Here is a 24,413-nt window from a genome sequence, read left to right on the forward strand (position 1 = left end):
TGTAAGTGTGCGCGCGTGCGCGGGGCCGCGGCTGGGGCCGGCTCGAGCCCGCTGGCACACGGGGGCGCGCACGTCGCTCCCCGCCCTCCCGCCGCCGACCGCCCTCGCTCGCGCTCCCCGCCCGCCGCCCGCCGTCCTCCGTCGGTTCTCTCGTTAGTTCGCCGTGGTCTTCTCAGCCACCCGCCCCAGTCTCCGAGCTTCCGACTCGCGGACAGGCGCACTCGGCGCAGAGAGGCCGGACTGCGAGTCGTCGCCTGAGGTGAGCCGAGAGGGTTCTCTCCTGGCGCCGCGGCGCCCCGGGCCCGCCCGCCGCTCTTCCGGCCTCCCGCCCGCCCGCCGCCCCGCCGCGGCCGCGCCCCACCTGCTGCTCTCAACCGGCTGCCCCTGGGCCCCGGCCCCAGCCTTCTGGCCGGGGCCCCGCTCCCCAAAGCGACGGCCCCGCCCGCGCAGTCCCCGGAAGCGCGCCCCGCGGCCTCCCGCGCCCCTTCCCCCGCCCGGCCAGGCCTGGTGGAGCCCAAGACGCCCGCCCGCGGTCCCTGGCTCTTCCTCTCTCACGGCCGTGCGGGGCAGGGCGGGGGCTTCGAGCTGGGCCCGGCGACCGCGCGGTGCAGCGGGTCCCTGCGAAGCGCGCGTGGCTGTCGGGAGTTGAAATGGGAAAGAAACTCTTTACAACTCCATCTTGGCTTTTGCATTGAATATGAAACATGAATCACCGTTTTATACGGTGTGAAGTCCAGATATGTTTTGGGTAGATTTTCTTTTTAAATGCAGTAGTTTCGGAGATTGTGTAAGTAAAGTAGTGTTGAAATCTTACGGGTTAGGATTCTTGGGTATTGAGAAGGGAATTTTCCAGTTGAAAACACTTTTTCATGATTTAAACTCTATTGCATTGAAATAGAGTATTAATTTGCAACTTTGCTTAGTCTAAGTTATTACCTTGATTGGAATCCCCTAAACATCTGTCTTTAGTTACCGATTGAACCCAGTTACAAGCTGTCTTTATTAAATAGCACTGTTTGCACTCAAATCGATTTGGTCAAGACAATGTGCAGTAGTTTATGGTGGAAAATTGGTATCCTTTTTTATCACAGTGTTTTCCACTTGTGTTTTTTTAATGGTCCTGATTTAAAGTTTTTACCAATATTGGTGATATGTTTCCTTCTTTTGGTGTTTGTCTTTGAAGTAAATGTTTTTTTATTCAGGTATGCATTTTATAGCCCTCCCTGCCAGATCTGAAGGGGAAAAATACTTAAAATTCTTTAAAATGTTATTTGTGGTGAGAATTTTTCAGTCATTTAATTTTTCAACCACTAAATGGTTGAAAATGGTACATATATGTACCATTGCAGGATTGTCACTTTAGACATGGCTAAATTGGTAGAGATACTGGTATGAGCGTTGGGCGTGACATTGTTTGGCCTGAAAGTACAAGACTAATTCTTAATTGTGAAGGAAAACTTAAAGATCTTTTGATAAATTGTTTTTTTGGTAGTTCCATCTACTTTTGTAGATGAGTGGTGGCCCTTGGGAAGCTAACAAAATAGAAGAAAACTCACTTTGAGTCAGAGTCTAGGCTTAGAGTTATGGCTTCTTTTCTCATAAAAAATTTGTACTGGAGGGAAGAAGAGAATAGAAATCCACTGACTTTTTCGTAGATCTAGAATTTTAGACCCAAAGGTATCTTCAGGACTTACGGTCTAACCCTATTTGCAGATGAGGAAACTGAGTCTCAGAGACTTACATAAATTTCCTAAGGTCATTTTTCTGGTCAGGTGCAGGCCAGAACTCTGAGGTATTCTTGTACTCTGAAACAGCTTGCTTAGAGTTAAGTAAAATTCAGGACTTATTTCCAGTATTTTCTTCTTTTACATATTACTGATTTTATATATGTTTTGAGAACCTGAAAAATTCATTTCTAAACAAACTCAGTTCTTTAGCTTTCACTGCGCTCTCCTCCCCGGAACTGGATGGTCCTACAGCAGTTGATTGAAATACATAAATGAATATACAGAGTCCCTGCTTGGCCTAGTTTTAGCTTTAGGTGTTTTGGGGGTTTTGTTCGCTTGTTTGTTTGTTTGTTTTTTTTAGAGATTTATTTAACCATTTGAGAGAGAGCACGAGCATGGGGAGGTTTTGAGGAAGAGAGAGAAACCCTAGCTGACTCCTCCCTGAGCTCGGAGGCCAACTTTGAGCCGAATCTCACAACCTGGAGATCATGATCTGAGCTGAAACCAAGAGTCTGATGCTCGACTGAGTGTACCACCCAGGGGTGTTTGGGTCTTCTTGAGGGAACAACTTCTTCCAATGTGAGGCCCAGACTCCCCTGCTCCAAAGCCCAACATAATTAGGTCAGACCAAGATGTTATAATGTGACTGAGGGCTCTTTTGCCTATTAATTTGAGGTGGGATGGTGAGAAACTGCACATATTAAGTAAATAGTTCTGTGTATGTGTGGCAGTAGTTTTATCGTATTCTCTTGTCCTGGTTGTTCTTAGAGGAGAGTGAAAACAGGTAGATATTGAGGTGGAATTCAAGCTGTGACAGGAGGAGGAGTTGCTACTTTGGGTTGTTTTAGTTCTAGAGCTGAGAGATTTATGTTAACTCTCAGAAGACAGACTGATACTTCAGCTTCTAAGAGAACGAATTTGGGCTTGCTGAGCTTCTCTAGACAACACTTTGGGTTTAATTGTATTTGGCTGCTAGTGATAATGATAAATGGTACATAATCACTGGATTTTAATCACATATATTTGTACTTTAAAAGGTACTTAAAAGTTATTTTACCTTCCTGTAGCACTTAGTTTTTAGTCTTTCATGTCCCTGGCTAGAGGAATTTTGTTTGCACCTACATATTAATGTAACTAAATTTTAAACATGTGTGTTAATGTGTCTTACTATACTGTGCTCTTTGGGGATATGCTCACTGTTAAGTACTTGTGAGATTAATAAATTAAAATTTCCAAGACAGTTTGAAGTTAATAATTACTGTAAAATTCCTATTTCAAGTGTTTCTATTTCAAATGACTCATTTTTGATCTGTGGTGCTATAGTATTATGTGAAGGCCCTGTATACTCATAATTATGGTAGTCATGTGACAGAAAAATCAGCCGTCGAAGCTGCTCATTCTGGGTGTTGGTCTGAATTTATTGGTGCTTCCTCTAGAGGACTGTGAATAATATTTTATAGTTAAAGTGGTCAAAATACGAGATACACTCAATTATATTGCAGCCGGTTTGCAGTTTGTCCCAAAATGAGCTTGTTTTGTTTTTAATGAAGAGAGTGGGTAAAGTAAATATGTTAAAGAATGTTTATAATAGTGTCTCACTATTCAGGTGAAGGTAAAGAGGAGAACATAAGTGACCAAAATATTTGGAGTGGAGTAAAGGTAGAAGTGGAATGTAAAATGAAATTAGAGAGGTGGGTGGGAACCAGATCATGTCGGGCCTTTAGGATATGGGAAGTTCTTTGGGATTATTCTGAGATGAGAAATCATTAGATGTTTTTTAGCAGGAGAATAATTTGATCTGATGTTAAATAACTAGAATCACTCACCAAGAGTAGGGGTAGATCTGAGTTCATTCTGACTTTTTTTTTTTCTCCAAAGATTTTTATTTATTCGAGAGAGAGAGACAGAGACATAGGCAGAGAGAGAAGCAGGCTCCATACAGGGAACCCAATGTGGAACTCGATCCCGGGACTCCAGGATCACACCCTGGGCAGAAGGCAGACGCTTAACCACTGAGCCACCCAGGTGTCCCTCATTCTGACTTTAAATAGTAAACTAATATTGATCATTTCTGACAAAAACATTATAAGCATTTCCTAATACTATTTTCCTTGACCTAATGACTTCACCCTGATTTTTGATTTTCTGAGTTTGTAATTTCTCTGTAATGCCTATATTAATAAGAATGTATAATTAAATAAAGCAAGTTATTCAAATGTTTGTGGTAGTCTAGGTGGTAGGTTACAGGTGTACATTGTAAGATTCCTTTAATTTAGCTGTATGTTTGAAAAGTTTTATAATTTTGGAAAATTAATTTACATAGGATTCATTTGCTTTTAAAAGGGAAATATTTAGAAAATATTCATAAGATATCATTGGTTGTGAATATTAACTGAAGGAAGCTAAGCTTGTATAAATGTGATAAATTTGGTGGTATATTAGTCAGAAATTAAATTCTACACTTTTTCTCTCTCTTGGATTCTAAATTATGTCTTGGAACTTTGGGCAAGCCTGTTTACATCCTATGTTTTGTGTTGTTCCTTGTAAAATGAATAGACATAATTCCTGATATATTTATATTTTTACAGTGCCTACATCTGAGAAGTTAAAGGCACTTGTAGAACTTCTGCCACACAGCCCGTGGGTCTTGCAGCACATTTGTAAGGTATGTAAATAGAAACTTTTTTTACTCCCTTTTTCCCATGGAAGACATGATTATATATTAATGTAAGTTCTAGGGAAATGTGAGTGCATTATTGTTAATGATTCTCTTTAGTAATCTTGAGAGGTTTTTTTTTTTTTTAATTTTTATTTATTTATGATAGTCACAGAGAGAGAGAGAGGCAGAGACACAGGCAGAGGGAGAAGCAGGCTCCATGAACTGGGAGCCCGACGTGGGATTCGATCCCAGGTCTCCAGGATCGCGCCCTGGGCCAAAGGCAGGCGCCAAACCACTGCGCCATCCCTTGAGAGTTTTTTTTAATCTTACTCCATACGTTTTCTCTCTGGTCTTCTTATCTCTCTATGAAGTATTCCTCTAGCTTCTTTTTTCACTTCTAAGTCTGCCTGCTTTCCTTCCGAGAAGGGTGGGGAGGGGCAAAAGGAGAGAGAAACCCCAAGCAGGCTCCACGCCCAGTGCACAGCCCAATGTGGGTCTTGATCCCACAACCCCTAAATGATGGCCTGAGCCAAAACCAAGAATTGGACCCTCAACCAAGCCACCAGGTGCCCTAAGATATTTCTTTTTCAGATGCTATATTTTTTAAGGAGATTCACTGTGTTATACACATACCTCTTTCACTTCTGGGCCATTACTCCATCTGTTTTTCATCTTTAAGTTTTCATTATTTTAATAGTTTGGTTCTTATACAGTTTATCCAGAGCTTGTGCTTTGGATGTATCAAATTATCATTAGCAAATGAGCCAGCTGGAGAATGAAGATCAGAGGACAATCTTCCCTCTTACCAGAGGGGTCGGAGTCACATTGGCTTAGGTGGGAGCAATGTTAACAGCTGGTATAATAGCTCATCCTGGGGTTGTTTAGATATTTAAACTAATTACAGATAAAGGAATAGAAGTATCTTCATTCATTCCATGATAAATATCTTGGTCTAGTACTGTTTTTATCAGCTTTCCTTGTTTTTGGGGGGATCTGAAGGAACTCTGTAGATGGAGAAGTGAGCTGTGAAGGAGATGAATAATCTCTTTTGGTGAGATGGGCTACCTGGCAGTGAAGGCATATAATGGTAGTGGTTTTGATTAGCTTTGAACTCCTTAGTATGCTAAGAAGAATGGCCAAGCTAGGTTTTGGTTTTGTCATTCATTCATTGAACAAGTAGTTACTGAATAGTTACTATATGTCAGAGCTGTCCTGGGACACATCTGAAGAAAACAAAGAAGGTCCTTGCCCTTGGGACACCTGGCTGGCTCATTTGGTAGAGCATGCAACTCTTTATCTTGAATTCTTTTAATCTTGGGGTCGTGAGTTCAAGCCCCAATTTGGGCATAGAGCTTACTTAGGAAAATAAATAAACTGTAGGGACTGCTGGGTGGCTCAGCAGTTGGGCACCTGCCTTTGGCTCAGGGCATGCTCCTTGGGTTGGGATGGAGTCCTGCATCGGGCTCCTTGCTGGGGGCCTGCTTCTCCCTCCTTATGTCTCTGCCTCTCTCTGTCTGTCTATTGGATAAATAAGTAAAATCTTTTAAAAAGAAAGAAAGAGGGCAGTCCAGGTGGCTCTGCGGTTTAACGTCTCCTTCAGCCCAGGGCATGATCCTGGAGATCCAGGATCGAGTCCCATATCAGGCTCCCTGTGTGGAGCCTGCTTCTCCCTCTGCCTGTGTCTCTGCACCCCCCCCCTCATGAATAAATAAAATCTTAAAAAATAAAAAGAAAGAAAGAAACTAACTCTCATATTTAAAAAAAAAAAAAAAAAGGATGTTCCTACCCTACCCTCAAGTTTTTTTTATTTGTTTTACGATATCTTTATTCCTAAAAATACAGACATTTGGTTTGGAACTAAAGATTGTTAGTTTTGAATCTTATCTATTTTTCTCAATATCGCTGACAGGAAGTAGAAAGCGCATTAGGTGTTAATAATCACAAAAATATTAATAGTCCTGCTTCTTGAGTTAATGTTCTAGTAGGGAAGTCTCATGATAGGTAAGGGATGGGCTTCCCTTTTTTAGGGAACAGCAAAAAAATTCTTGAATGTCCGGAGCTTAAAGAGTAAGTGGAAAGAGTGGAAGAAATAAAATCTTACATGTAGACTGTGTCCAGATCTTGGAGGAACTAGGAATTTAGAGTTCATTTGGAATGTATTGGAAAGTTACTGAAGAGTTTTTACTTTTTTATTTTTTAAAGATTTTACTTATTTATTCATGGCAGACACAGAGACAGAAGCAGGTTCCATGCAGGGAGCCCGATGTGGGACTTGATCCCGGGTCTCCAAGATCACAGCCTGGGCTGAAGGCAGCACTAAACCGCTGAGCCACCTGGGCTGCCCCTGAAGAGTTTTTATAATGGGAATAATGTGATCTGATTTATTTATATTTCTAGTTCATGTATGGAAAATAGACTATAGGGTGACAAAAACGGAAGCACGGAGATTTATTGGAAACTATTTGAGAGAGCTTTTGTGCACAGTAGGAGGGGCAAAGAGAGAATCTCAAGCAGACTTTTTTTTTTTTTTAAGTATTTATTTATTTATTCATGAGAGACCGAGGCGGGGAAGCAGAGGCATAGACAGAGGGAGAAGCAGGCTTCATGCAGGGAGCCCGATGTGGAACTCGATCCCAGGACTCTGGGACCACGCCCTGAACCAAAGGCAGATGCTCAACCATTGAGTCACCCAGGCATCTCAGACATAGATACACTTAACCAGGTTATTTCTGTGAGCCTCAGGACCTATCTATAAAATGACGATTACATTTAATTTATCGAAATTTTATGGATTTTAAAAAAATATTTATTCACGAGACACACAGAGAGAGCAGAGATGTAGGCAGAGGGAGAAGCAGGCTCCATGCAGGGAGCCAGACAAGGGACTCAATCCCGAGATTCACGCCCTGAGCTGAAGGCAGGTACTCAACTGCTGAGCCACCAGGGTATCCTGGATTTTTTTTTTTTTTAATTTTTATTTATTTATGATAGTCACAGAGAGAGAGAGAGAGAGAGAGAGAGAGGCAGGCAGAGACACAGGCAGAGGGAGAAGCAGGCTCCATGCACTGGGAGCCCGATGTGGGATTCGATCCCGGGTCTCCGGGATCGTGCCCTGGGCCAAAGGCAGGCGCCAAACCGCTGCGCCACCCAGGGATCCTTTTTTTTTTTTAAGGTAGGCTTCACACCCAGCGTAGAGCCCAGGGTGGGGCTTGAACTCACAATCCTGATATCAAGAGTTGGATGCTAACCAACTGAGCCACCCAGATGCTCCCATTTTATAGGAATTTTAGGTGAAATAATATATGAAGAGGACAATGCTCAATGCATACTAGTTTTCTTCCTTAGTGGAAATACTTGTTTAACTCTAATAGATTTTTTTTTAAAATATTTTATTTAATTGATGCAGAGGAAAAGAGTGTGTGTGTGTGTGTGTGTGTGTGTGTGTGAGGGAGGAGGGGCAGAGAGAGAGAGGGAGAAGCAAACTCCTCCCCACTGAGCAGGAAGCCCCATATTAAGACTCCATGCCAGGACTCTGGGATCATGACCTGAGCTAAAGGCAGATGCTTCCCTGACTGAGCCACCCAGGTGCCCAATATGAGACCATATAAATTGTCTTAATTTATTCTTGCGCTGTAGTAAGGATTCTGCCTTTATTTGACTCCGGGATCATTTAGTTCCACTCTTAAGCAACGGTAAGTAATAGCAGAGATGGTACTTTCCCAATAGACAGAAAAGTAGGTGGTGGGATGAAGATTTTTTTCTGCTCAGACTACCTTTTATGACTAATGGGTTCTTGGGCAATTTCTAACCCATGCTAACTCTCCTGCACACTTGTGTATTGAACTGTGGTTGAAGAGTGTTCAGTCATGAAGCCAGAAGCATTTATTTTTCATGTACCTGCTATATGTACACTTCATTTATCTTTCAGGCTTATTCTTAGGAGTTTTGTTTTTCATTTTTTTTTTTTTTTAAGATTTTATTTATTTATTTATTCATGAGAGACACAAAGAGAAAGAGAGAGGCAGAGAGAGAAGCAGGCTCCACACAGGGAATCTGACGTGGGACTCGATCCCGGGTCTCCAGGATCACGCCCTGGGCTGAAGGCGGCGCTAAACTGCTGAGCCACCCAAGCTGCCCTTCATTAAGTTTTACAATTTTATTAACACTGCATCCTGACCACAGTCCCTAAAACAAATTCTTTTTTCAAGTGTTTTTTTATTTAACTAATCTCTACACCCAACGTGGGGCTCAAATTCACAACCTTGAGTTCAGGAGTCTCATGCTTTTCCAACTGAAAAGAATTTTTTTGTTGTTCTTAAATATTTTATTTAATAATTCATGAGAGACACAGAGAGAGAAAGCGAGGCAGAGACACAGGCAGAGGGAGAATCAGGCTCCATGCAGGAAGCCTGATGTGGGACTCGATCCCGGGACTCCAGGATCATGCCGTGGGCCCAAGGCAGGTGCTAAACCGCTGAACTACCCAGGGATCCCAAGAATTTGGTTTTTATCTTTTGAAGCTCTTAGCTGCTTTATTTTATTTTTATTTTATTTTATTTATTTTATTTATTTTAATTAATTAATTAATTTATTTATTTATCTTAGCTGCTTTAAAACACAGATATGGGACACCTGGGTGGCTCAGCGGTTGGGTGGCTGCCTGCAGCTCAGGATGTGATCCCTGGATGCCTGGATCAAGTCCCACATTGGGCTCCTTGCATGGAGCCTGCTTCTTCCTCTGCCTATGTCTCTGCCTCTCTCTGTCTCTCAAGAATAAATAAAATCTTAAAAAAAAAACAAAAAACAAAAAACAGATTTAATTGTTACTTTAAAAAATTGTTTGTTTTGACTTTAAGCATGTTTGAAAATTCTTTTGTTTTTTTATATATACTATTTTTACCTTTTTCTCATTTTATTTTCCTTTTTTTTAAGACTATTCATTCATTCATTCATTTATGAGAGACACACAGAGAGAGAGAGGGAGAGGCAAGAGACATAGGCAAAGAGAGAGGCAGCCTCCATGCAGGGAGCGTGATGTGGGACCTGATCTTGGGGGGACTCGACCCTGGCACTCCAGGATCACACTCTGGGCTGAAGCCAGGCACTTAACCGCTGAGCCACCCAGATGTCCTTACCTTTTTCTCATTGTGTTCAAGCCTTCTGTTGCAGAGCTGTGTCTTTCATGAATCCATAGAGTGAATGCTATGTCACTTTTCTGGTGTCTTTTTTTTTTTTTTTTTTAAGATTTTAATTATTTATTCATGAACATATACAGAGAGGCAGAGACACAGACAGAGGGAGAAGTAGGCTCCCTTTCTGGAGCGTGATGACAGAACTCAATTCCTGGACCCTGGGATCATGACCTGAGTGAAAGGCTCAACCACTGAGCCCCCTAGCCGCATCTTCTGGTGTATTTTTATGTAACCCTATTATTTGATATTTAAGTTTTGAGAGCCTAAGGAAGTACATTTAAGTGGATGTTTAATGCTGTAGCTGTATGTTTTTTTTGCCATGAGACCATTTTATTACGTGATTTGGCAGTTTTGTTGGAAATAATGCATTTAATTTTTTGTGGAAAAGTTATTTTCTGGATGAAGTCTCTTTTAACTTCTCTAGTTACTTGGAAGGAAGCTCCTGTTTATCTCTTTAAGGTCTTAAGTTCAGAAAAGAAAGGCAGTAGAATATCTTGGGTAAGAGCATGGGTTCTGGAGAGTGGCTGACAGTTAAGTACTAGTTCTTATGGTTTTTTTTTTTAAAGATTTTATTATTTATTCATGAGAGACACACAGAGAGAAGCAGGCCCCCACAGGGAGCCCGATGTGGGTCGGTCCCTCAACCAGGATCATGCCCTGAGCCAAAGTCAGATGCTCAACCACTGAGCCACCCAGGCATCCCAACTTTTTTTTTTTTTTTTTAAGGTAAACTCTGCCCCCAATGTTGGGCTTGAATTCATGACCCTGAGATTAAGAGTCACACGCTCTACTCACTGAATCAGACAGATGCCCCTAGTTCTTACACTAGGACCCTGGACAGTAATGTGATCCCTTTGAAACTCAGTTTCCTTTTCTGTAGAATAGGAATAATATCTAAATGCTATGAGGATTCAGTGAGAGAGAAGCACGTAGCTCCAGTGCCAGACAATGCAGCCCTTTAACTTTGACTATTCAAGTTATAGTTTGCAGTACCCAATAATCACACTCATTTAATGTGGAAGAAATGTTATTTTAAGTTTGTTTTTAAGTAATCTTAGCACCCTGTGTGGAGCTTGAACATATAATCCCAATATCAAGAGTTGCATGCTCTACTGACTGATTGACCCAGTGAGGCAGCCCAATGTGGAAGAGATTTTTTTGGGGGGGAGGAGGTAGCATCCTAAGATGTCATTCTTGGGGAACTACAACAGAACTCTGATGCTTAGGAACAGTGGCTCCCAAACTTGGCTGTTCCCAAACTTGGGATCCAGTTTCCAAAATTGGAGTCATTTGGGGAGGTTTGTTTTTGTTTTTGTTTTCTAATCATCTTTATTGAAGTATAATTTGCATACAGTAAAATGCAACTATTTAAGTGACAGTTTGGCAAGTTTTGGAAAAATACATACACGTGTTTAAATTGCTACCCAATCAAAAGATGAAACAGTTCTTTGGGAAACTTTAAAGTTTTCTATTTTTTAATACATTTTTAAAGATTTTATTTTTTATTAAGATTTTATTTATTTACTCATGAGAGAGACAGAGAGAGGCAGAGACACAGGCAGAGGGAAAAGCAGGCTCCATGCAGGGTACCTGATGTTGGACTTGATCCCGGGTATCCAGGATCACACCCTGGGCTGAAGGCGGCGCTAAACCACTAAACCACCTGGGCTGCCCTAAGATTTTATTTTTTATTTATTTATTTTTTTTGCTAAAATTTTATTTTTAAGTAATCTCTACATCCTGCATGGGACTTGAACACATAGCCCAATTTTTTTTTTTTTTTTTTTTTAAGATTTTATTTATCTGTTCATGAGAGACATAGAGAAGCAGACCTAGGTAGAGGGAGAAGTGGGCTCCTTGCAGGGAGCCTGATGCGGGTCTTGATACCCCAACCCAGGATCACGCCCTGATCCGAAGGCAGACGCTCAACCGCTGAGCCACCCAGGTGTCCCTGTCCCCGAGATTAAGAGCTCCACTGACTGAGCCAACCAGGTGCCCCAAAGTTTTCTTTTCTAAGTAGGCTCCACACCCAGCATGGGCCCAACGTAGGGCTTGAGCTCATGGCCTTGAGATCAAGACCTGAGCTGAAATCAACAGTTGCCTGCTTATGCATATTTAACCACAATAAAAAAAGAGGGGTGGGATCCCTGGGTGGCGCAGCGGTTAAGCGCCTGCCTTTGGCCCAGGGTGCGATCCTGGAGACCCGGGATCGAGTCCCACGTCGGGCTCCCGGTGCATGGAGCCTGCTTCTCCCTCTGCCTGTGTCTCTGCCTCTCTCTCTCTCTCTGTGACTATCATAAATAAATAAAATAAAATAAAATAAAAAAAATAAAATAAAATAAAAAATAAAAAATAAAAAATAAAAAATAAAAAAAGAGGGGTGCCTGGGTGTTTCAGTCAGTTAAGCAACCAACTCTTGCTTTCAGCTCAGGTCATGATCTTAGGGTTGTGAAGTCGAGCCCCCTGTAAGGCTCCTCACTCAGCGCAGTCTGCTTATGCCTCTCCTGCTCATGCATTCTTTCTATGTCTCTCTCTCTTTCTCTAAAATAAAATATTAAAAAGAGCGAAAAACACTAGATAAAAATAAAAACATACAAAAAGTTTTTAAATAAAAGATGGGGGCGCCTGGCTCGATCAATTGGTAGAGCATATGACTGTTGATCTTGGGGTTGTGAATTCAAGCCCCACATTTAGGGTAGAGTTTACAAAAAAATGTGTATTTTTCCTATTCCAGAGCATACTCCTCCTCTCATTGTATTGCTTGCTTTGGGGCTTTAAAAATATTTTATCAGGGTACCTGGCTGCTCAGTTAGAACATTCGACTCTTGATCTAGGGATTGTGAGCCAGGTGTAAAGATTACTTAAAACTTTTTTTTTTAATTTTTAAAATATTTTAGAGCAAGGGAGTTGATGAAGCGTGTATATGAAACTGCAAAAGGGGCAGGCATGAAAAATAAGCCTTTCTCTATTTTAATCTCCCAAGGTCCTCTTTTAGAAAAAAAAACATGTAACTGTTTCCAGTGTATCTTTCTAGAGATACTGTGTCTATATGTATATTACACATTTTTCCTTTTTTAAAGATATATATTATTGTGCATCACAGTATTATTTTATCCTTTCTCTTTTACAATAGGCCTGGATGATTATATGGCAAGATATTTAATACCATACACTGTGGAAAATAGTTTGGCAGAGAGTTAGAGAGTTAACATACAACCCAGCCATACCATTCCTAGATCTACACACAAAACAGGTATTTGGACAATGTTGGTAATAAATGTTCATAGCATCACTATTCTTATAGCCAAAATAAGAATAATTTGGAAATAAGTCCAATAGTCCAAAGGAGGAATAGATAACAAATGTGGTTATGTATATACCATGGAATATTATTCAGCTATTTAAAATTTGAAGTAGTAAAACTACATGCTATAACATGGATGAACCTTGAAAGTGTTATGCTAAATGAAAGAAGCCAAAAACAGAAGAAGAAACATCATATATTGTATGATTTCATTTATATGACCTACTTAGAATTGTAAATTTATGGAGCATAAAGCAAATCGGTGGTTGCCAGGTGCTAGGAGAGAGGGAACTGGAGATAAACTGCTTAACAGGTATGGGGTTTTCTTTTGTGGTAATGAAAATGTTTTGGAACTAGATAGACTTGGTTGTTATACAATATTGTGAATGTGCTAAATATCACTGAATTGGGACACCTTGGTGGCTCAGCAGTTGAGCATCTGCCTTTGGCTCAGAGTATGATCCTGAGGTCCCTGGATCAAGTCCCACATCAGGCTCCCTGCATGGAGCCTGCTTCTCTCTCTGCCTGTGTCTCTGCCTCTGTGTGTGTGTGTGTGTCTCATGAATAAATAAAGTCTTAAAAAAAAAATAGCACTGAATTATATGGTTTAAAAAGGCAAACTTTATGTTATGTGTATTTCACCTCAATTTTAAAAAAGAAAAAAGTTGTAAGTAGGTGCAGGCCCCACCCTGAAGAGTTTTCATCTGCTAATCGCAGAGCCTTGAGAGGAATAGAGATGTTTGTGCCAGAACATAGGGTGTCTGGCTGTGTATTATCCTTGCTGAAAAACCTAGGCGGTTTACTGGAGCTACCTCTTGGTTTATTCTTGTCTGTATGGCAATTTTGCAGACAAGCATTGTCTTGTGGGCAATGTTAAGTGGAGAATTAGACTGCGCAAAGTCAAATCCTGACTCTGTCCATCCATTTAAGATTAACACTGGAATATTTACATTTTGAGGTGAATGATACCACACACTGACTTAGAAAGCCAGAAGGGAGTGTCTCTTCCTCCAACCCCAAAGAAGAATTTGAATCTGGGGTGGTTCTGACTTGGCTGTGTATTAGAGGCTTTGTGGGGTTCTCCTCTGCTTGCCTTTGTATGCTTTAGGCCTGTGCTCTTCATCTCTAAGGGCCCTTGAACTGACATCGATCCTTGACAACTGCTTGATCAAGATGGCAAAATAACAACAGTACCAGGCTCAAGGGCATTATGAACAAATGGACAGATGTTGAGCCTTTTTGCCAGTGGTTTCCTATGTTGTCTGCAGACAAAATAAATGGTTTTATGTTTTGAATTTAATTTCCCAGTGTTTAATGGTGTCTCCTGTGTGCTAGGTTTGGGTGAACCTGGAGTGGATAGAACAGGTTTCTGCACACTGCACTGAAATGGATTCAATGTAGAGATTTTCTTCTCTGACTTTTTTTCTTCGTCTGACTTAATGAAGTAGTATGTATTCTATTTATTTTAGATACATACTTTAACAAAGGACAAAAGAGTAGAATGGAAGGTATTGGAGAAAGGAGCACCTGAAAATCTACACTTTAAATCAGGTTTATTGTTTGTACAAAAAATTGATTCTAATTTGGTGGTTACTTTTGGGACTCTCTGGAGAAAAGGCTGTATTTTGACCTTTATTTTCAGTTTAATAATAGCTTTGCTTCCAGAGAATGCATCGTAGGGCATTGTTTAAGCTTTTGTGGGATTCATGCGTGTTTAGGTACAGTATGGCTCTTGTGGAAAAATTGAAGTCTTAAACCACTGAAAGAGTATCATTGTGTTATAGATAACTGAAGCTTGCTTTCTTAAGCTTTAAAATTTGTTTTATTTCTCTAGTGGATGTCTTTTTCCCTGTCTTGCAGTATCTGGGACTTAAGTTTCCCTGTGTAATAATTGAGATCTTTCTTCCTAAGGGAAAGAGTTTTTGGGTTCTATCCTTGGAGTCTGTTGGCCTGCTTTAGGACTGGCCAGAATGGCATTTCTGTCGCTCCCTGTTTTGTTTCTGAGCCTGATTTTCAGGGGTTTCTGTCTCCTGTGTCTTGTCATAGACTGCACCTCTTTCTCACCCCTGCATACATTTTTCTAAACTGCTGTGAATTCAGCTACTGGTCAATTACACTTACAGAGTTGTTTATTAAAATACGAGCAAATGAGTTCATAAGAAGGATCTGAGTTTTAACACTCTTGTTAAGGATAAGTTTCTGATTTATATGAGGGGTTTCTATAATTCTGTGAGGGTAAATTATTGAACTACTAAAACAAGTGTCCTGGGAGATTGTCTCACCACTAGTGTACACAGCTGATGTTGCAACTGTTTTCTTTTTAAAAATCTGTGCTCAGCAAATTGGTTATGGAAACCAATTTGGAAATGTATTTTTTTTTTAATTTGTTATTTGAACACTTTACTACTATGTGCTGTGCACCTATGCTTGTCTGACAATGGTGAATAAGATAGATATGATTCTAATACTAATAGAGTTTGGGAGGAAGAGGGGTATGATGAGTGAGGTAGAGAAATGTTTGGTGCTGGGTGAGTATCCAAGGGGCCTGATCTAAGCTGGGAGCTCAGAGAATGGCCTGAAAGACAGTGGCTTAGCCTAAAGTATGAGTTATCCAAGTAGGGGAAGGGTAGGTGGGGTACAATCAGGACAAAGGAAAGAAGGAGAAAAGCATGGCTTAATATCTTTAGTTAAAGGATATTTTGTTTTGGCTGAGGGTGGTTGTATCTTTTAGATTTTATGATTTCCTAAAATAATGTTTTGGGATTTATATGTTTTCTTATCTACAATATGACAATTTGTACCCAGATTTCATCTGGGTATCTTTTGCAAAATTTGCATTGACAGCACAGTTTGCATTGACACTACACCCTCCTGCGGAAACAGGCATTGACAAAACCTGGGGTTGAGAGGAAGTGCATCATGATTGTCCTTCTGTGTGTAATTCACAGGATTTTTTGAAGTTTAAAAATTTCTTTATACTTTTTTTAGTTTACTTCCCAAAAGACTATAGAGCTTTTGCTTTTGTTATAGTCATCTGTACAATACTGATTCATAACAACTTATTTGGAGAGAGAAATAAAACATAACAGTAGTTCTTAGCACAGTTTCTATTACCTGTGGTCAACCGTGGTCTGGAAGTAGTGATCCTTTTTCTGACATCTGTCAGAAAGTCATTAGTAGCCTAATGCTACATCACAGTGCCTGTGGCATTCACCTCACTTCATCTCGTCACTTGGGCGTTTTACCATCTCATATTATCACATAAAGGATGAGTACAATATGGTATTTTGGGGAGATGGGGAGAGGCTGCATACACATAACTTCTTATAGCATATTGTAATTGTTATATTTTATTATTTAGTCTCTTACTATGTGTAATTTGTAAATTAAATTTTATAATAGGTATGTATACACAGGAAAAAGTATAGTATATACGATTCTGTACCATCTGGTTTCAGGCATCCATGGGGGTTTTGGAATTTATCTTTTGCAGAGAAGGGGGGTAATAAAGGATCTAAAATTTCAAACTGGGTTATATAATTGAAGCATATGGATGTCAAAAAGGTAAGTTTTACAAACTCCTAATCTTGTGTCCACTATGTTTAAAGTAATAAGTACATTAAAAATAAGTGAAAATTAAATCATGTCCAAAGCTATCCTGTATTAAATGCTTTTATTTCTTAGGTGATTGAGAAATGGTAGAAAGCTTGTTGTAATCATCACTGCTTCTTTTGCGTAATTAGTTCCTTTGAAGAATTATGAGGTAAAATTATAATCATCTCAAGTGTTCTAAGTTAATCATTTAAAGCTGTGATTATTTTATCTGCATAGAAATTTATTCATTATCTTTCCAAAATATTGTAAAGATCTTGATCCAGCAGAAGCAGCATGGTTATTCAGTTGAATTATTTCTACTTCTGCTTCTTGGCTGGAGAACGGTTTTGTGCCTGCTTATAATGAATGTTTGCCTAATAAATGTATAATACATATACTGTAACCTAGTAACACCATCTGAAACATCTTTGGTGGCTTCTTATCTGCTGAAAATAAGCTAAAAATTGTGCACAGAGGCAGATTTACTATGAATCTAAGAAAATTAGTATTACAAAATGTGTAGTCCCTTAACAAGTTATTGAAATTACTCAGTTAATTTAGGTTATAGAATTCATTTTTTAGGTGTTTTTTGTTTGATTTTGTTTTAGCTTGTAGAATTCAAATTATTGTCAGCCCTGAAGTTTAGCTTAAATACACACCATACCCAATCCTTAACTTATTAATTTAAAGCCTATTTTGTTTTAACTTCCCAAAAGAAATAGCAAGAGGGGCTCAGTCCAGTTCTCTGAGACAATAGCATCGTTATCAGTCAGGAAAAATGAGACTTAAAGGCATTAGAAAAGGTACTTAAAAAGTATTGAGAAGAATGTGATTGTGTGTCTATGTTTAAAACAAACTGGCATTGGGTTAAGGATTTTCATAACTGCCTTTTGGAAAGTTCTGAAAACCACAACTGTTTTTGATGGCAAAACCTGAACTGAACTGATGAGAGGTTGCTTAGGCTTTATCCTCCTTAGTATGAATGTTCGTGTATTTTACTGAAGTATTAACCCATTGAGTGTATTATGGAGTATTTGGCATTTGCACTGTATCATCTTTCTAAAATCTGAAGAATTCTGAGTTTTGAAACCTCTAGTCCCAAGGCTTTTAGATGAACCATTCTGGGCCTATAATTCTAGACAGTGAGAAGTAAGCTGAATAGTAATTTATTACTTTTTTTAACAGGAAAGAGAGTGGAATGAGGTATGGGTAGGATACTTTGGAAAACTAATTGCAGGTGACTCCTGAACAAATGGGGGTTAGGTGACCAAAATCTGAATATAACTCCACTCCCTGAAAATGTAACTAATAGCCTACTGTTGATTGGAAGCCTGATAGTCAATTAACACATTGAGTATGTTATACATATTACATACTGTATTCTTACAGTAAAGTAAACTAAAAGGAAAAAGGATACTAAGAAAATCATAAGGAAGAGAAAATACATTTAGGACTCTACTGTAGGTCTGCATATAAATGGACCAGTGCTGTTCAAACCTGGTTTGTTCAAGAGTCAAATATATTTGCTAGACTGGTAAAAGTTTCATTTTAGGAAAAACAACATTCTTTTCAGGTCAGGCCATATTGCAAACTGGTCTTCAATTTCTGGACAGTTGGAATTTGGAGGGAGTTGCTATTTGTCCAAAATAAGACCTAAATAATAAGGAGAAACATTTATTGAACACTGACCTACTTTCAGTAGGTCATTTTGTCTTAATCTTCATACCAACTCTTTTTAGAAGATTTCATGGGGCACAAAGCTGGTAGGTAATAGAGCCTGGTTTAATTCTTAGTGTAGCTCCTTTACCACTATAACTCAATAACTATTGCTGCCTAGAACTGAAATTAGTTTCTTCTTCTTTTTTTTTTTAGATTTTATTTATTTGAGAGAGAGCACATAGCAGGTGGGAGGGCCAGAGAAAGAAGGAAAAGCAGATTCCCTACTCAGCAGGGAGCCTGAGATGGGACTTGATCCCAGGACAGAAGAATCATGACCTGAGCTGAAGGCCCACACTTAATCAACTGAGCCCCCCAGGTGTCCCTAAAATTAATTTCTAGTAGAACCTTTTACTTTGGCTAGTCTACATGGGATCTGTCTATGTAATGAATATTTCTAATTTTACTGAGTAGTCCATATGGTACTGCATGTTCATTAGACACATGCAGGATGGGACTCAGATTTTGAAACCCAAATGTAATGTTTGGTCAAGTAAGATTTTTGGTAATATTTTGGGTGGGGATGGGAGGTGGGTGAAAATCACCTGCAACTCTGAGAACGTGTAAGGTGGCCCCTCCTAGAAGGTGTGGATGAGGTAGGAATTGGAGTGCATGTAATCATACCTTCCTCCAACTATATTAAATAATCACCATTATTTAATATGGTGATTGTAATGCACAATTTCCAGGCCTTTTCCCTGCTGTTTGGGACCACTTACTAGAGTACAAGAAGGGAATCCTAATAGGCCTTAAAAACACTTATTCTTAGGGGTGCCTGGGTGGCTCAGTAGGTTAAGCATCTGCCTTCAGCTCAGGTCATGATCCTGGAGTTCTGGGATTGAGCCCCACATCAGGCTCCCTGCTCAGTGGGGAATCTGCTTCTCCCTCTGCCCCACACCTCATGAGAGTACCTCATGTTCCCTCTCTCAAGAGATCCAGAGATTGAGCTCTGTGTCAGGCTCCCTGCTCAGCAGGGTGTCTGCTTCTCCCTCCTCCTCCCCTCTTGCTTGTGCTTTCTCTCTCAAGTAAGTAAATAAAATCTTAAAAAAAAATCCTTAAAAAATAGTTATTTGCTAGATTGGGAAAAGTTTCAATTTTGAAAAAACCCTACCCTTGAATGTACTCTAATTTATGGAAAAACTGAATTGCGCTTTAGCACAGTCTTCAGTGCTTTAGTTATTTATGTTAATAAGTTATTTTTGATCTTCTATAACGAATATCTTCAGCAGTTGAAATTGCTGCTCTAGGGGTGCCTGAGTGGCCCAGTTAAGTATCTGCCTTCAGCTCAAGTCATGATCTCAGGGCCCTCGGATCAAGCCCTGTGTTGGGCTTCCTGCTCTACCTGCACTTGTGCTGTTTCTCTCACTCTTTCTCTCTGTCAAATAAAATCTTGAAAAAAATTTTTAAAGATTTTATTTATTTATTCACGAGAGACACAGAGGCAGAGACACAGGCAGAGGGAGAAGCAGGCTCCATGCAGGGAGCCCGACGTGGGACTCGATCCTAGGTCCCCAGGATCACACCCTGGGCCGAAGGCGGCGCTAAACCGCTGAGCCACCTGGGCTGCCCATCAAATAAAATCTTAAAAAAAAAAAAGTAATTGCTGCTCTAAAATACTCCAAGAATGGGATGCCTGGCTAGCTCAGTTGGTAGAGTGGGTGATTCTTGGTTCCTAGGTTATACCTTTGAGGTGTACAGATTACTTAAAAAAAAAAAAAAAAAAAAAGGCAAAAACAAAAAACTTAAAAAAATTTTTTTCCTGGAGGGACACCTGGGTAGCTCAGCGGTTTAGCACCTGCCTTCAGCCCAGGGCTTGATCCTGGTATCCCGGGATCGAGTCCCACATTGGGCTCCCTGCATGGAGCCTGCTTTTCCTTCTGCCTTTGTCGCTGCCTTTCTCTCTCTGTCTCTCATGAATAAATAAATAAAATCTTAAAAAAAAAATAGTTCCAGGAGTACTTATTGTCTTCAGTGCTCTTGCCATATGTAAGATGATAAGATAGATGTTTAGTCGTCCCCACCCCCCATATTATTCCATACATCAATGTACAGACTAGGGAGTTTTATGTACAGTAGTTTGTTATTTGTAAGTCTTGTTTGAAAAGAAGTAACTTCCTAGTTGAAGAATGAGACTTAAGGCCAATTTAGAAAAGAAGGGAAGTGCTTAAGAGGAAGTAAATTTGAAGGCTAATGTCTAATCTTAGTAACCTGAGATTTTGAAAGTTTCCTTTCAAAAAGTTAAATTAACTCTTTCTTATACCAATGCTTTCTTTTTTTTTTTTTTTTTTTTTTTTTGGTAATCTCTACATCCATCTTGACGCTCAAACTCATGGCTCTGAGATCAAGATTTGCATGTTCTTCCAACTGAGCCAGGCAGGCACCCCATACCAATGTATTTTTTCTATTAAGAAGGCTAGATTTCTTATCCTTTAGTAGGCAAACACTTCGTTTAGTGCTATTTTTTTTTTTATTAGGTGTGGGGAATATAGAAATGAAGATAGTCTTTTTTACTGAAATTTACAATTGGTAGTATCCAACAGTTAAACATTAACTGTTATATCCTAGGTATTGTTTATTCTAAGCTCTTTTCTCTATTAACTCATTCAGTAATTACTACTGTCCTGTGGTGGTAGGAACCATTATTTTCCCCATTGGTACAGATGATGAGAAAGTAGAAGTACAGGGGTTAAGTAACTTGCCCAAAGATTCACAGCTTCTCTGAATACTAGTACCTGGTTCCAGAGCCTTCTTTCTACTACTGCAAACAATATCAAGTGATGCAGGCTTACATAATCTTTGGGAAGCAGCCCCTATTGGACCAAGTGCTATACAAGTTCAGGGATGAAGAGTGAGTAGTCAGGGAGGCCTCTCTGGGGGAGGTTGTAACTCTTGGCCTAAAAGGAGATAAAGAAAGGTATTATGTGAGTGGTGGGAATCAGTTGTTGGTAGTGTTATATTGTACTTGAACACAGATAATAATCTTTTACCTCCTTACAGGGAAAAGAGGCTAACCTAGGGAAGTTGTAAGGGGGAAAGGGGATAAGTATACTTTTATAGCCTCTAGGAGGTGAGATCCCAGGATGGATCTCTCTCTCTCTTTTAAGATCTTGTTTATTTTAGGGTAATAGGGGCAGAGGGAGAGAATCTCCAGGAGAGCTGTAGGGGCTGGATGCCACAATCTTGAGATCATGAACTGAGCTGAAATCAGGAGTCCTATGCTTAATTACTGAGCTACGCTAGGCACCCCTCTCCTATTTTTAGATTGCACCACCACCTTTAGCTCAAACTTTGTTTCCCTTTCCCAGCTTCACTGTCAACTGATGATCTTGCTTTTTACTTAATTGAGAAAATGGAAGCAACTAGAAGGGTCTGCCATTATATCTACTCACTCGCCAATGTTTGGCTCTTGTGGTCTGCTTCCTCCTCTTTTTGGAGCAGTCACTTAGGAGTCCATAGTTTGGGATCCCTGGGTGGCTCAGCAGTTTAGTGCCTGCCTTCAGCCCAGGGCCTGATCCTGGAGTCCCAGGATCGAGCCCTGCATCAGGCTCCCTGCATGGAGCCTGCTTCTCTCCCCCTGCCTGTGTCTCTGTCTCTCTCTGTGTGTGTGTCTCATGAATAAATAAAAATATAAATTAATTAATTAATTAAAATAAAATCTTAAAAAAAAAAAAAAAAAGGAGGGATCCCTGGGTGGCGCAGCAGTTTGGCGCCTGCCTTTGGCCCAGGGCGTGATCCTGGAGACCCGGGATTGAATCCCACGTCGGGCTCCCGGTGCATGGAGCCTGCTTCTCCCTCTGCCTATGTCTCTGCCCCTCTCTCTCTCTCTCTCTCTCTGTGACTATCATAAATAAATAAAAATAAAAAAAAAAAAAAAAAAAGGAGTCCATAGTTCATGTCCAGGGTTCTCTCCTCCACTTGTTGTAGATATGTTCCCTTTATAATTTTTTTTTTAATTTTTTTTTTTATTTATTTATGACAGAGAGAGAGAGAGGCAGAGAAACAGGCAGAGAGAGAAGCAGGCTCCATGCATCAGGAGCCCGACATGGGACCCGATCCCGGGTCTCCAGGATCACGCCCTGGGCCAAAGGCAGGCGCCAAACCGCTGCGCCACCCAGGGATCCCGATATGTTCCCTTTAATCTCCAAACATCGTTGTAGCAGTTCTCCCCTCTCCTGCCTCATTCAGCATATGGTCCACTGGCCAGCCATTAATGACTTCACCTAGCTGCAGCAGAGGCCAAGAAATGTAGTTTTTATTATTGGCAACCACACGACCAAAAAAGAGAATGATAGATAATGAGACAGATGACAAGCAGTCTCTACCACACCTTCCAGACCGTGTTTTCTTCTTTTTTTCCCCAGCATGTTTTTTCTTTTTCTTTTTTTTAAGATTTTATTTATTCATGAGAGAGACAGAGACCTAGGCAGAGGGAGAAGTAGGGTCCATGCAGGGAGCCCTATGTGGGACTTGATCCTGGGACTCAGATCATGACCTGAGCCAAAGGCAGATGCTCAACCACTGAGCCACCCAGGTCCCCCATTTCCTGACTTTTTGAAAGCGTTTTATACCACCTGCCTCAGTGCCCTCCTTGTCTCCTCAGTCCACCACAGTCTAAAGTAGTATTCTTTCCTCAACTGAAAAAGGGTTTTCCCTGTGTTCCTCGAGGCCTTTTGGTTGCTATGCCTATGCCCTTTTCACTAGCTATGTAATATGAACCTATTCCTTGAAATGCCCTCTTCCTTTCTCTTGGTGCTCGTTGTCATCAACGACTTTCTGACTGTTCTCTTCAAATATCTCTGGCTTCTTTATGCCTACCTTTTTCATGTTACTAGCAGTCTCTTTGGATACATCACTGTTTCCCATTCCATACACTTAAGGGCTATCCTGTTTTTACCTGTAATAACAACTTATCTGGGCACTAATCTTTTTCATCTGGTTGGAGAGGAGAGGGGATATGTAGGGTTAGGAAAAAGCCTGTTAGATATTAGGCTTCTCTCTTCTCCAGGGCACTCTAATACCCTCACCATGGTCTTCTCATCCCTGTCCAGTTCATCTCCTAGCCATTTGTCATGCTGCTGCTTAGGCTGTCTTTGTAAATGACAGATCTGATTGTGCTGTTTCCTTGGCTTTCCCTTGCTTACAGAATAGAACACACGTTGCTATGCATGACATTCCAGATCCTCCAGTCTATCACTCATATTTCTAGCTTCATTTTCCATCAGTCTCCTCTCTGAATTCTTCTATTAAGGGTCATTGAGGTTATCTATTCAGGCTGTTGCTCACATTAGGAAATATTCTAAACTGCTACCATTCTTCTCAACTCCTCAGTGTACTTGTTCTTCGAGGTCTAGGTCAGATGTTAACCTTTTCTGAAGCCTTCTGGAAGAATTGCTTACTTTTTATTCATACCAAAGAGGAAGAATTTCTGTTACAGCATTTAATTACATTGTATTTTCTTGAAGACTGTCTTCCAGATAAGGCTGCTCTCTAGCACCTAGAACAGAGAAAACCCACACTTTGTGTTAAGCTGATCAAGTATAAAGGAGATGAGAATTGAGACAAGGGCACTGGACCTAGCAAGGAGGTGATTGCCATTGTATTGAAGTAGTGGGTGGAAGAGTGACTTGGAAGAGCATGAAGGATAGGTGGAAGTGCCTGCCAGAATTTGTCTTTAAGTGACCTGATTAAATGTTTTCTACAAAACCTATAGGATGAAATTATGAGTATGTTTTCTTTGGCAGATCCTTGTAGCATGCAAAAAAATTGAGAACATTGAATAAGAATTCTGTCTGCCAGCCATGATAGAATTGTTTAGAATAGTGCTGTCCAGTAGACTTTGTGACCATGGACATGTTCAGTATCTGCCCTGCCCAGTATAATAGTACTGTGGGTCTGTTGAGTATTTGAAATGTGGCCATTGGGACCAGGGAAGTGAATTTTAAAATTTCAATTAATTAAGAAATAGTCACATGTGACTAGTGGCTACTGTGTTAGGCAGTGGAACTGTGACAGTACCATCTTTGGGAATGAATGCAGCCCAAACATTCTCTATGTTCAGATGCTTCAAACAATGACTCTGCTCCCCATATATTTTTTTTCACTATTTTTATATTCCAGTTTGTAACTCTTATAGAAGTCTTTGGCTTTCTCCCTGCTTGTGTATGATTCAGATATGAGGGAAATCTTCAGGATGTTGAGGAGAGCTTCACATGTGCCTCCTT

The 24,413-nt window shown here is 40.3% G+C and overlaps 1 protein-coding gene and 1 long non-coding RNA gene across 4 annotated transcripts in view; one reads left to right on the forward strand and one right to left on the reverse strand.

The window, feature by feature from the left end:
• Positions 1 to 35: 35 nt before the first annotated feature.
• Positions 36 to 24,413, forward strand: part of RHOA (ras homolog family member A) — a 63,586-nt gene continuing 39,208 nt past the window's right edge. Inside the window, exons 1-3 of one of the 3 annotated variants that reach the window (XM_072786204.1) lie at positions 71 to 259; positions 4,316 to 4,392; positions 12,712 to 12,831. Coding sequence is in view for 1 of the 3 variants with exons in the window: in XM_072786202.1 (XP_072642303.1) it covers positions 16,641 to 16,645 (5 nt within the window). In the remaining 2 variants the exon portion in view is untranslated. Of the gene's footprint in view, positions 260 to 4,315; positions 4,393 to 12,711; positions 12,832 to 16,566; positions 16,646 to 24,413 lie in introns of all 3 variants that reach the window. The other 2 variants (XM_072786202.1, XM_072786203.1) reach the window with 2 other exon arrangements.
• On the reverse strand, positions 17,855 to 23,317 carry LOC140610316 (uncharacterized). Its single transcript, XR_012012020.1, has 3 exons — positions 23,217 to 23,317; positions 20,925 to 21,086; positions 17,855 to 18,129 (listed from the first exon to the last, which is right to left on the reverse strand). It is a non-coding gene; the product is annotated as an uncharacterized lncRNA (long non-coding RNA).

The sequence above is a fragment of the Canis lupus genome, chromosome 19 (assembly GCF_048164855.1).
Source record: "Canis lupus baileyi chromosome 19, mCanLup2.hap1, whole genome shotgun sequence".
NCBI classification, from domain to species: Eukaryota; Metazoa; Chordata; class Mammalia; order Carnivora; family Canidae; genus Canis; species Canis lupus.